Source organism: Oncorhynchus kisutch, linkage group LG19 (genome assembly GCF_002021735.2).
Source record: "Oncorhynchus kisutch isolate 150728-3 linkage group LG19, Okis_V2, whole genome shotgun sequence".
Taxonomy (NCBI): domain Eukaryota; kingdom Metazoa; phylum Chordata; class Actinopteri; order Salmoniformes; family Salmonidae; genus Oncorhynchus; species Oncorhynchus kisutch.
Genome location: NC_034192.2, coordinates 55,074,428 through 55,088,819, shown reverse-complemented (window position 1 = coordinate 55,088,819; position 14,392 = coordinate 55,074,428). Strand labels below are relative to the sequence as shown.

General features: G+C 41.1%; 1 protein-coding gene across 1 annotated transcript in view; it reads right to left on the bottom strand.

Annotated features, from left to right (window-relative positions):
- Positions 1 to 13,935, bottom strand: part of LOC109879847 (disintegrin and metalloproteinase domain-containing protein 19) — a gene marked incomplete at its 3' end in the record, with an annotated part of 52,847 nt that extends 38,912 nt beyond the window's left edge. Inside the window, exons 1-3 of the mRNA XM_031797261.1 lie at positions 13,565 to 13,935; positions 8,298 to 8,419; positions 6,398 to 6,471 (exon numbers count right to left, since the gene is read on the bottom strand). Coding sequence (XP_031653121.1) covers positions 6,398 to 6,471; positions 8,298 to 8,419; positions 13,565 to 13,688 — 320 coding nt within the window. The remainder of the gene's footprint in view (positions 1 to 6,397; positions 6,472 to 8,297; positions 8,420 to 13,564) is intronic.
- Positions 13,936 to 14,392: the final 457 nt, after the last annotated feature.

The window sequence follows — 14,392 nt, the reverse complement described above, 5'->3', positions numbered from 1 at the left end:
AGACTGGGGTAAAAATGACTGGGGTAGGAGACTGGGGTTGTAGACTGGGGTAAATATGACTGGGGTAAAGAGGACTGGGGTAAATAGGACTGAGGTAGTAGACTGGGGTGAAGAGGATTGGGGTAGTAGACTGGGATAAAGATGACTGGGGTAATTAGGACCTGGGTAGAGGACTTGGGTGAAATGGAATGGGGTAGAGGACTGATGTAAAGATGCCTGGGGTAGAGGACTGGGGTAGAGAACTGGGCTAAAGATGACTGGGGTAGAGGACTGGGGTAGAGGACTGGGCTAAAGAGGACTGGGGTAGAGGACTGGGGTAGAGGACTGGGCTAAAGATTACTGGGGTAGAGGACTGGGCTTAAGATGACTGGGGTAGAGGACTGGGCTAAATATTACTGGGGTAGAGGACTGGGCTAAAGATGACTGGGGTAGAGGACTGGGGTAGAGGACTGGGGTAGAGGACTGGGCTAAAGATTACTGGGGTAGAGGACTGGGCTAAAGATGACTGGGGTAGATGACTGGGGTAGATGACTGGGGTAGAGGCCTGGGGTAGAGGACTGGGGTAGAGAACTGGGCTAAAGATGACTGGGGTAGAGGACTTGGGTAGAGGACTGGGCTAAAGATGCCTGGGGTAGAGGACTGGGCTAAAGATGACTGGGGTAGAGGACTGGGCTAAAGATGACTGGAGTAGAGGACTGGGCTAAAGATGACTGGAGTAGAGGACTGGGGTAGAGGACTGGGCTAAAGAGGACTGGGGTAGAGGACTGGGGTAGAGGACTGGGCTAAAGATGACTGGGGTAATAGACTGGGGTAAAGAGGACTGGGGTAAAGAGGACTGGGGTAATAGACTGGGGTAAAGAGGACTGGGGTAAAGAGGACTGGGGTAAAGAGGACTGGGGTAGTAGACTGGGGTAAAGAGGACTGGGGTAAAGAGGACTGGGGTAGTAGACTGGGGTAAAGAGGATTGGGTTAATAGACTGGGGTAAAGAGGACTGGGTTAGTAGACTGGGGTAAAGAGGACTGGGGTAATTAGGACTGGGTTAGTAGACTGGGGTAAAGAGGACTGGGTTAGTAGACTGGGGTAAAGAGGACTGGGTTAGTAGACTGGGGTAAAAATGACTGGGGTAGGAGACTGGGGTTGTAGACTGGGGTAAATATGACTGGGGTAAAGAGGACTGGGGTAAATAGGACTGAGGTAGTAGACTGGGGTGAAGAGGATTGGGGTAGTAGACTGGGATAAAGATGACTGGGGTAATTAGGACCTGGGTAGAGGACTTGGGTGAAATGGAATGGGGTAGAGGACTGAGGTAAAGATGCCTGGGGTAGAGGACTGGGGTAGAGAACTGGGCTAAAGATGACTGGGGTAGAGGACTGGGGTAGAGGACTGGGCTAAAGAGGACTGGGGTAGAGGACTGGGGTAGAGGACTGGGCTAAAGATTACTGGGGTAGAGGACTGGGCTTAAGATGACTGGGGTAGAGGACTGGGCTAAATATTACTGGGGTAGAGGACTGGGCTAAAGATGACTGGGGTAGAGGACTGGGGTAGAGGACTGGGGTAGAGGACTGGGCTAAAGATTACTGGGGTAGAGGACTGGGCTAAAGATGACTGGGGTAGATGACTGGGGTAGATGACTGGGGTAGAGGCCTGGGGTAGAGGACTGGGGTAGAGAACTGGGCTAAAGATGACTGGGGTAGAGGACTTGGGTAGAGGACTGGGCTAAAGATGCCTGGGGTAGAGGACTGGGCTAAAGATGACTGGGGTAGAGGACTGGGCTAAAGATGACTGGAGTAGAGGACTGGGGTAGAGGACTGGGCTAAAGAGGACTGGGGTAGAGGACTGGGCTAAAGATGACTGGGGTAGAGGACTGGGGTAGAGGACTGGGCTAAAGATGACTAGGGTAGAGGACATGGGTAGAGGACTGGGATAAAGATGACTGGGGTAGAGGACTGGGGTAGAGGACTGGGCTAAAGATGACTTGGGTGGAGGACATGGGTAGAGGACTGGGCTAAAGATGACTAGGGTAGAGGACATGGGTAGAGGACTGGGGTAGGGACTAAGCCAGGGTAAAAGGCTGACTTTGGGTTTAGACTGGGACTGAGCCAGGGGTATTGTTCTGGGATATAAGACTGGGGCGTTCTCTGGCTACTCTCCAGACTCAGCCATTGATCAGAGAACCTGATTAGCATAAAACGCCTTCTCCCTCACACTGCCCCACAGAGAGTGGAGAGGAGAGGATGAGAGAGCGAAATCAAACAAGAGAGAGTGTTAATTTATCTTCCCTTTTGTACTTTAACTATTTGAACATTGTTACAGCACTATACATAGACATAATATGACATTTGAAATGTCTTTATTCTTTTGGAACTTCTGTGAGTGTAATGTTTACTGTTCATTTTGTATTGTTTATTTAACTTTTGTTTATTATCTATTTCACTTGCTTCGGCAAAGTGAACATATGTTTCCCATGACAATAAAGCCCTTTGAATTGAATTGAACTGAGAGAGAGCGAGTGAGCGAGCGAGAGAGAAGCAATGCCCACAAATTCCACCACAAAGCCCTCACCAACAGAGAGTTTAGCTTGGAGAAGAGTCCCCTCAGCCAGCTGGGTCTGGGGATCTTTGTACAAACAGACCTCACATAGCCCCAGGATAGCAACATAATTACACCCAACCAAATTAGGAGAAAGCTCAAATATTTTGTGACACAAAAAAAGAATCAACCCAACAGAGCAAACTAGAATGCTATTTGTCCCTAAACAGAGAATACCCAGTGGCAGAATACCTGACCACTGTGACTGACCCTAAACAGAGAATACACAGTGGCAGAATACCTGACCACTGTGACTGTCCCTAAACAGAGAATACACAGTGGCAGAATACCTGACCACTGTGATTGACCCTAAACAGAGAATACACAGTGGCAGAATACCTGACCACTGTGACTGAACCAAATGTAAGAAAACCCTTGACTATGGACAGACTCAGTGAGCATAGCCTTGCTGTTGAGAGAGACCTTGGTAGGCAGACCTGGCTCTCAAGAGAAGACAGGCTATGTGCACACTGCCCCCAAAATGAGGTGGAAACTGAGCTACACTTCCTAACCTCCTGCCCAATGTAAGACCATATTAGAGACACATATTTCCCTCAGATTACAGACTCACAAAGAATTCGAAAACAAACCCAATTTTGATAAACTCCCATATCTACTGGGTGAAATACCACAGTGTGCCATCACAGCAGCAAGATTTGTGGCCCGTTGCCATGAGATACGGGCAACCAGTGAAGAACAAACACCATTGTAAATACAACCTATATTTATGTTTATTTATTCTCCCTTTCATACTTCAACTACTTGCACATTGTTACAACACTGTACATAGCCAATAATATAACATTTTAAATATCTCTATTCTTTTAAAACATTTGTGGGTGTAATGTTGACTAATGTTTCCCTTGTTTATTTATTTGTGGGTGTAATGTTGACTAATGTTTCCCTTGTTTATTTATTTGTGGGTGTAATGTTTACTAATGTTTCCCTTGTTTATTTATTTGTGGGTGTAATGTTTACTAATGTTTCCCTTGTTTATTTATTTGTGGGTGTAATGTTTACTAATGTTTCCCTTGTTTATTTATTTGTGGGTGTAATGTTTACTAATGTTTCCCTTGTTTATTTATTTGTGGGTGTAATGTTTACTAATGTTTCCCTTGTTTATTTCCATTTTGTTGATTGTCTATTCCATTTGCTTTGACAATGTTTCCCATGCCAATAAAGCCCTTTGAATTGAATTGAGCGAGCGTGACAGAGAGGGAGAGAATCAGAATGAGATGAACTATGTGGGCTGGAGTCAGCAGAAACACTGGAGAGAAATCTGGATCAATGAGAGAGAAATTAGAATAAGGACGAACTAAAGTAGCAGCATCTTGGTGTAGCTTCATGTTACTATGTCTTATACACTATTCACATGATATCTCCAGATAATAACCAAAGCACTGTCAAACACAGCACATTCATTTTGCAACACTGTGGATCGATAATAGGACAATAAGAGGTTATGGATTTCATAGAGCTATGATAAAACTCCAGATCTCCAGTGTTATTCTAGTACTATGTTGATGACTTAGTCCTGTATTGGAGAAGGTTGTACTGTCAAAGCTCTTATCGTGTTGTTAGTCTATCCTCTTGGTTTGAGTACACATATTGAATGTTACTCTGGATCGAAACGTCTGCTTAAATGTTTAGCATGTATAACATAACCACCTGACATGTGAGTATCATACGTGCCCAAGCACTATACTGAAATAATGATGTATAAAATGTTGACCACGGAAGGGTGAATTAAGAAAAGAACAATTATTGCAGTCGTATGCCTTCAAACCAACACATCTTTGCTGCATCATCGTAACACCTTACTGTGAAGAAATGCTGAATGTGACATACTTTCCTCCCACTAACTCAACCAAAGTTTACAGAGTGACATTCAACTGACTGAAACGTTCTAGTAATCTTGGACAGTTTTAGTTTCTTTGTTTTTCAAATTCCTCTGAGGATGGTGAGCAGTCAGATGACTACAGGTTCCTCTGAGGATGTTGAGCAGTCAGATTACTACAGGTTCCTCTGAGGATGGTGAGCAGTCAGATGACTACAGGTTCCTCTGAGGATGTTGAGCAGTCAGATTACTACAGGTTCCTCTGAGGATGTTGAGCAGTCAGATTACTACAGGTTCCTCTGAGGATGAAGAGCAGTCAGATTACTACAGGTTCCTCTGAGGATGTTAGAGGATGAGGATGCAGTCAGATTACTAAAGCACAACCTCAGTAAAATAGTACCTCCCATCTAATTTCAAAGAATATCTGCTAATCACAAAGACAAAGACAAAGACAAAGACAAAGACAAAGACACACACACACACACACACACACACACACACACACACACACACACACACACACACACACACACACACACACACACACACACACACACACACACACACACGTACGTGTTAATCACTCCCCCAGCTGTAATGTTACCACCTGGTGGGGTTCTCTCTCTAAGGGGAGAGTCAGTCAGACACAGCAGAGTCACGCTCTGTGTGTGCGTTTGTGTGTGTGTCATCAATCACCACCATAACTTTATCCAACCCTGAGATTTTGTCATTGTAGTACACTGTCACAACGATTGTCTTTCCATTATGTTTGTTAATGGAAATGCATTCCATCCCATGCGTGATATTCCTATCCTAAAGGTGGAAGTCTGCTGTTCCCTGGAAGTCAATGTAAACCCTCCCCCTGCGGCCAAAGGGACTCAGAGTCATTGTGTTGTTAGCCAGATGAGCTGAGACATTGTGACATGGGTCAATGTGTGACGTTAGCCGTTACAGCATTAATGTTGACACACACACATCCTTCCTCTAAGTCCTTTTCCTCTGATCACCAGGATTCATCTGTCCATCACTACCTTCAACCGATAGGAAGTCGAACAGAAGGACAAGATAGTCACTTCCTGTTTCCCCTCGGGTGTTTAGGTTTTAGGTGACATCCCTCTATCTTTCTCTACTCCATCCCCCTCTCCCTCCCTCCATCCTCTCTTCCCTCCATCCTTATGCAAAACACATGTTCACTTTGACATCTGTCTAACTGAACTCAAACATATGGGAAAAGCCTGAATGATGAGGTCTGAGACTGTGTGTGTGTGTGTGTGTCTGTGTGTGTGTGTGTGTGTGTGTGTGTGTGTGTGTGTGTGTGTGTGTGTGTGTGTGTGTGTGTGTGTGTGTGTGTGTGTGTGTGTGTGTGTGTGTGTGTGTGTGTGTGTGCTACTGTGCTTCCTAACAAAGCCTCCCCTCCGTATGACTTTGTACAGTGTGTTATGGTATATTACAGTTATTTATTGTGCAGTACAGTATGTTATGGTGTAGTACAGTATGTTATGGTATAATACAGTATGTTATGGTATAGTACAGTATGTTATGGTGTAGTACAGTATGTTATGGTATAATACAGTATGTTATGGTATAGTACAGTATGTTATGGTATAGTACAGTATGTTATGGTATAATACAGTATGTTATGGTATAATACAGTATGTTATGGTATAGTACAGTGTGTTATGGTATAGTACAGTATGTTATGGTATAGTACAGTATGGTATAATACAGTATGTTATGGTATAGTACAGTATGTTATGGTATAGTACAGTATGGTATAGTACAGTATGTTATGGTATAATACAGTATGTTATGGTATAGTACAGTGTGTTATGGTATAGTACAGTATGTTATGGTATAGTACAGTGTGTTATGGTATAGTACAGTATGTTATGGTATAATACAGTATGTTATGGTATAATACAGTATGTTATGGTATAATACAGTATGTTATAGTACAGTTAGGTTCTTACTCATTCCTGTGCAGACGGAGGGTCATCTCCTCTCCCTCAGCTGTGATGAGGACCTCTGCCTCAGACGGGTGCTGCTGGGGAGAAAATCAGAGAAATAGTATAATATCTCAGTCGCATTATATCTAACATTAGAAACTGGGTGGTTCGAGCCCTGAATGCTGATTGGCTGACAGCCGTGGTATATTAGACCATATCCCATGGGTATGATAAAACATGTATTTTTACTGCTCTAATTACATTGGTAACCAGTTTATAATAGCAAAAAGGCCCTTCAGGGGTTTGTGGTATATGGCCAATATACCACGGCTAAGGGTTGTATCCAGGTACTCTGCAATGCGTCGAGCGTAAGATACCATTATTGTGGTATATTGGCCATATACCACACACCCTCAGGCTTTTTTGCTTAAATATATCTAGCATTATATCTAACATATCTCTCTAACATTATATCTCTCTAACATTATATCTCTCTAACATTATATCTAACATATCTCTCTAACATTATATCTCTCTAATATTACATATCTCTAATATTACATCTCTCTGGCATTGTATCTCTCTAATATTATATCTCTCTAATATTATATCCCTCTGATATTACATCTCTCTAACATTATATCTCTAATATTATATCTCTCTAGCATTGTATCTCTCTAATATTATATCTCTCTAACATTATATCTCTCTAACATTATATCTCTCTAGCATTGTATCTCTCTAATATTACATCTCTCTAACATTATATCTCTCTAATATTATATCTCTCTATCATTATATCTCTCTAATATTATATCTCTCTAAAATTATATCTCTCTAATATTATATCTCTCTATCATTATATCTCTCTAACATTATATCTCTCTAACATTATATCTCTCTAATATTATATCTCTCTAACATTATATCTCTCTAATATTATATCTCTCTAGCATTATATCTCTCTAATATTACATCTCTCTAACATTATATCTCTCTAATATTATATCTCTCTAGCATTATATCTCTCTAATATTACATCTCTCTAATATTATATCTCTCTAACATTATATCTCTCTAATATTATATCTCTCTAGCATTATATCTCTCTAGCATTATATCTCTCTAGCATTGTATCTCTCTAATATTATATCTCTCTAGCATTATATCTCTCTAATATTATATCTCTCTAGCATTATATCTCTCTAATATTATATCTCTCTAATATTATATCTCTCTAGCATTATATCTCTCTAACATTATATTACTCTAGCATTGTATCTCTCTAATATTATATCTCTCTAACATTATATCTCTCTAATATTATATCTCTCTAACATTATATCTCTCTAGCATTATATCTCTCTAATATTATATCTCTCTAATATTATATCTCTCTAATATTACATATCTCTAGCATTGTATCTCTCTAATATTATATCTCTCTAACATTATATCTCTCTAGCATTGTATCTCTCTAATATTATATCTCTCTAACATTATATCTCTCTAACATTATATCTCTCTAATATTATATCTCTCTAACATTATATATCTCTAACATTATATCTCTCTAATATTATATCTCTCTAACATTATATCTCTCTAGCATTATATCTCTCTAACATTATATCTCTCTATTATCTCTCTCTCTAATATTATATGTCTCTAACATTATATCTCTCTATTATCTCTCTCTCTAATATTATATCTCTCTAATATTATATCTCTCTAGCATTTTATCTCTCTATTATCTCTCTCTCTAATATTATATCTCTCTAATATTATCTCTCTAGCATTTTATCTCTCTAACATTACATATCTCTTACATGTAACGTGTGAAATTTGTTGAGCTATTTTAGAGGACAACCATGTATGTCTCTCTGAGTTAGTAGGGAATGTCAGTGATAAGATCGGATCTCACCTTGTCTCCATGGATGGACCTCCTGTGTCTTGCAGGCTGCAGCCAGTGTGGATATGTAATCTCATAGCTCTCTAGGTGTTCTATTCTGTGGTTGTTCTCCCGAGGGCTCGATCTCTGCTCCTCTACACACAGGAATTACAACCATGTCAATAAAGGGGGCAGAAGGAGATTTTAATATGACGTCTCCTGATAAAATATAATAAAACAAGCTTGTGTAGTCATTGCAAAATAGAATTAAATGCATATTTATATGTCACATGCTTTGTAAAACAACAGGTGTAGACTAACAGTGACATGTTTACTTACGAGCCCTTCCCAACAATGCAGGGAGAAAGAAAATAACAAAATAATAGAAAATAAAGCACATAATAATAATAAATACACAATGAGTAACGATAACTTGGCTATAAACACGGGGTACTAGTACGAGGTAATTGAGATAGGTATGTACATATAGCTAGGAATAGAGTGACAGGTAACCAACAGCAGCAGCGTATGTGATGACTACAAAAACTTATTTTGGTTAAAGGTGCAATATGCAGAAATAGCTCTGCCATTTCCTAGTTGCTAAAATTCAAAGAGTTCTCTTAATTTCAGTTAATGTGAACAAGCATTTCGCTACACTCGCATTAACATCTGCTAACCATGTGTATGTCACAAATAAAATTTGATTTGATCTAAAATAATGTGAAATATTTTTTCTATAACCAAAAATAATGTATTTTCAGCTGTTTGAAGCTGGTGTACAGAACCAGAAGTAAAAGACCAAAAAAAAAATCTACTTAAGAATGATAAGCATATAGATAGCGCACATAGAAACGCTTCTTAGACTTGCTTTCAATGCAAATAATAGATCTATAACTAAGATTTCTATGCGAATTTGGTCAGGTCGCCCAAAAAATGACAATGCAGCTTTAACTATTTAACTAAGTAATTAGCGGTCTAATGGCTTGGGGGTAGAAGCTGTTTAGGGTCCTGTTGGTTTCAAACTTGGTGCGTCGGTACCGCTTGCCGTACAGTATCAGAAAGAACAGTCTATGACTTGGGTGGCTGGAGTCTTTAACTACTTGTAGGGCCTTCCTCTGACATCACCTGCTATAGAGGTCCTGGATGGCAGGAAGCTCGCCCCCAGTGATGTACTGGGCTGTACACACTACCCTCTGTAGCAGTTGTCATACCAAGCGGTGATGCATCCGTTCAAGATGCTCTCGATGGCGCAGCTGTAGAACTTTTTGAGGATCTGAAGGCCTTTTTTATTTAATTTATTGCCCTTTTCATGACTGTGTTGGTGTGTGTTGACCATGATAGATCCTTAGTGATATGGACAATGAGGATCTTGAAGGTCTCGACATGCTCCACTACAGCCCTGTTGATGTGAATGGTGGCATGCTAGGCCTTACATTTCCTGTTGTCCATGATCAGCTCATTTGTTTTGCTCACATCTTGCTCACATTATTGTTCTGGCACCACACTGGCAGGTCTCTGACCTCCCCCTATAGGTTGTCTCATTGTCGTTGTTGATCAGGCCTACCACTGTCATGTCATCTGCAAACTTAATGATGGTGTTGGAGTCGTGCGCGGCCACACAGTCGTGTGTGAACAGGGAATACAGGAGGGGACTAAGCACGCAACCCTGAGGAGCCCCAGTGTTGAGGGTCAGCGTGGCAGATGTGTTGCTGCCTACCCTCAACCCCTGCGGGTGGCCCATCAGAGTGTCCAGGATCCAGTTGCAGATGGAGGTGTTCAGTTCCAGGGTCATTAGCTTAGTGATAAGCTTGGAGGCACTATGGTGTTGAATGCGGAGCTGTAGTCAATGAACAGTAATCTCACATAGGTGTTCCTCTTTTCCAGGTTGGAAAATGCAGTGTGGAATGCAATAGAGATTGCGTAATCTGTGGGTCTGTTGGGGTGGTATGTGAATTGGAGTTGGAGCATTTCATAGCTACAGATGTGAGTACTATGGTTCGATAGTCATTTAGACAGGTTACCTTGGCATTCTTGGGCACAGGGACTACGGTGGTCTGCTTGAAACATGTAGGCATTACAGACTGGGTCAGGGAGAGGTTGAAAATGTCAGTGAATACACTTGCCAGCTGAGTACACGTCCTGGTAATTAGTCTGGCCCTGCGGCCTTGTGAATATTAACCGGTTTAAAGCTCTTACTCACATTGGCCACAGAGAGCATGTTCAGACAGTCATCCAGAACAGCTAGTGCTCTCATTCATGGCTCAGTGTTGCTAGCCTCGAAGCGAGCATAGAATGTATTTAGCTCGTCTGGTAAACTCGTCTGGTAAGCTCGTGGCTGGGTTTCCCTTCGTAATCCGTGATAGTTTGCAAGCCCTGCCACATCCGACGAGCGTCAGAGCTTAGTCCTGTATTGATGCTTTTCCTGTTTGATGATTCGTCGGAGGGCTTAGCAGGATTTTTTAAATAAGCGTCCAGATTAGTGTCCCGCTCCTTGAAAGCGCCTTTAGCTCAGTGTGGACGTTGCCTTTAATCCATGGCTTCTGGTTGGGATATATACGTACAGTCACTGTGGGAACAATGTTGTTGATGCACTTATTAATGAAGCCGGTGACTGATGCAGTAAACTCCTCAATGCCATTGTATGAATCCCAGAACATATTCCAGTCTGCGCTCGTGAATAGTCTTGTAGCTTAGCATCTGCTTCATTGGATTACTTCCATATTGAGTGTGTCAGCGAAACTTCCTGTTCGAGGTTTTGCTTGGAAGCAGGAATCAGGAGGATAGACTTATGGTCAGATTTGCCTAAAGGAGGGTGAGGGAGAGCTATGTACGCATTTCTGTGTGGAGTAAAGATGATCTAGAGTTGCATATGTGACATGCTGGTAGATATTCGCGATTTCAGTATTCCTGTAATTAAAATCACAGGCCACTCGGATCAACGCCTCTGGATGAGCATGTTCTTTTTTGCTTATGGCCCTATAGAGTTCCACAGTATGAGTCATAATACCCATAAAACCTAGCGGTAAAACAAGCAAATGGTCCTATCATTTTTCACACCACATTTTAGAAACACTTAAAATAAGGGATGTTTCGTGTAGGCTTACCCTGGTGTGACGTTTTGATAACCCGGTAAATCTGTCTAGGACAAGGTGACTTATCAATATATTCACCTGTATTTACCCCCCCCCCAAAAAAAATTTTTTTGCTAATGTGGCTATCATAAAGAACTACATATACCATGACGATCTGGATGAGACTGTTGAATCGTGGAAAAGGTAAGAATCTCTGGATTAACAATCCAATAATCCAATGCAAGCTAAATTTTGTAATGAATAAATTGGCAACATTTCTTTAAATTGACAATTCTGTGAACAGTCTTGTGCAAGTTTTAAATTGACAAAATACATGTTAGCAAAGGCAGCAGCTAGAGATGATGTGCAGGAGCTTGTAGGGATTTGTAGTTTTGCATGATGTCTAATTTGATGCTAATTAGCATTTTAGATTCAGAGAGTAAATAAAGACGAATATATTGATGAAAGTCACCTTGTCCGAGAGAGATTTACCTGGTTATCAAAACGTCACGCCAGGATAAGTCTACACAAAACACTTATTTAAAGGTTTTCTAAAAATTAATGTTGGAAAAACAATTGGAACCATTTCCCTGTTTGACTGCTAGGTTTTATGGGTATTATGACACCTCCTCTGTGGGGCTCTTATACAGCTCGTTGAGTACAGTCTCGGATTGTTGTGGTAAATACACAACATGAAAAATATAACCTGAACAAAAATATAAATGCATGTAACGTTTTGGTCCCATGTTTTATGAGCTGAAATAAAAGTTCCCCAAAATTCAATACACACAAAAAGTTTATTTCTCTTACATTTTGTGCACAAATTTGTTTACATTACTGCTAGTGAGCATTTATCCATTGCCAAGATAATCCAGCCACCTGACAGGTGTGGCATATCAAGAAACTGATTAAAAAGCCTGATCATCACACAGGTGCACTTTGTGCTGGGGACAATAAAAAGCCACTCTAAAATGTGTAGTTTAGTCACACAATACCACAGATATTTCAAGTTTTGAGGGAGCGTGAAATTGGCATGCTAACTGCAGGAATTTCCACCAGAGTTGTTGCAAGAGAATTGAATGTTAATTTCTCTACCATAAGCTGCATCCAACATCATTTTAGAGAATTTATCAGTCCGTCCAACAGGCCTCACAATCACAGACCATGTGTATATGGCATAGTGTGGGCGAGCAGTTTGCTGATGTCAACGTTGTGAACAGAGTGCAGTGGCGGTGGGGTTATTGTATGAGCATGCATAAACTACGGACAAGGAACCCAATTGCATTTTATCTATTGGCAATTTGAATGCACAGAGATACCGTGACGAGATCCTGAGTCTCAGTGTCGTGCCAGTCATCCATCACAGTTACCTCATGTTTCAGCATGATAATGCATGGCCCCATGTCGACACTTCCTGGAAGTGCAAATGTCCCAGTTCTTCCATTGCCTGCATACTCACCAGACATGTCACAATTTGAGCATGTTTGGGATGCTCTGGATTGACGTGTACCACAGCACGTTCCAGTTCTCGTCAATATCCACCAACTTCAGACAGCCACTGAAGAGGAGTGGGACATCATTCCACAGGTCACAATCAACAGCCTGATCAACTCTTTGTTGAGGAGATGTGTTGCGCTGCATGAGGCATATGGTGATTACACCAGGTACTGACTGGATTTCTGATCCAAGCCAACCTTCTTTTTTAAAAGGTGTCTGTGAACAACCGATGCATATCTGTATTCCCAGTAATGTGAAATCCCTAGATTAGAGCCCAATCAATTTAATTTCAATTGACTGATCTTTGAATCTTTGAAATTGTTGGATGTTGCGTTTATATTTGTGTTCAGTATAGATGAAAACTCACTTGGTAAATAGTATGGTCAACAGTTTATCAAGAGGTAAAAAAAAAGGTGCACTTTCTACAGGTAGCCAACAGGACGTTCTGTACTTGACCATATATAAAACTGACGTCAGTACATTCTTTGAGAAGTTGTCAAAATAATAGACTGCACTAGAAAACGTGCGTATGTTATGAATGAATAAGAACATTCCCAATAACCCATTCTAAGAAAGACGAAATAAGACTTGAAACACCAGTGAGGCCAGGCTGAGTGAATAACATTATGCACAGTTCAAAATAAATAATCATTAAATATTTATCAGCCATCCAGAAAAATGACATTTCCATGCATTAACTTACTGATTATTATAAGGAATAAACAGACTTACCGGCAGCAGCGTTTTGATCGGATACAAAAGACCCAACACAGCATATAACGACAATCAAATACAGACTCAGACGGGAATATACACAACTCAGATTAAATCGGGTTAACCGTTCTCCTGGACTCATGCTAAAATAAAGCGTTAGAATTTAAACCGGACAATGAAATCACTAACACAAATCGATACAAAAAAATGCATATGCAAAGGACAAATAATAGCTGCCTGTCGACATATCCTATGCGGCGGCTAAATGTGTTGACGACAATAATAGTCTATTGCTCCGTCTGCTCGGGTTGCTTCCACAGAGGCAGAGCTCATCTTTTCTGTTTCATTCAGTTCTCCCTTTCACTTTCAGACACTCCCATTTACACTTACAACTAACTGGTCGTGCTTGCACCCGGCCGCTCGACTGAGACGCTTCAACGATTTCTGTGAGCCTATCGGTTTTGAAAACGGTTGAAGACTAGATATTGTTTAACGGCAGCCCTAACACCTATGCGTTAGCATATACAAACATAATAAAGGATCTTCTATTTGTCACACATTCTGTGTCATATGATAGGCGAATGTGAATGTTCAGAAATACAGAACCTGTCATGGCAATACTATAAAACATTTATACTAAAAGATTAATTCTATCACACAGCTCAGCCTATGTCCTAAAAGCACCCTATTCCCTATATAGTGCACTGCTTTTGACCAGGGCCCATATGGCCGTGGGCACCCTGGGTGAGTCATTGTTAGCACACAGGTGGTTTCTTGGCAGAGAGACAGGTAGAGTGTACAGTACCGCATGCAATGCCATGCTGGGGTTGGCACCATGTCTGTGCA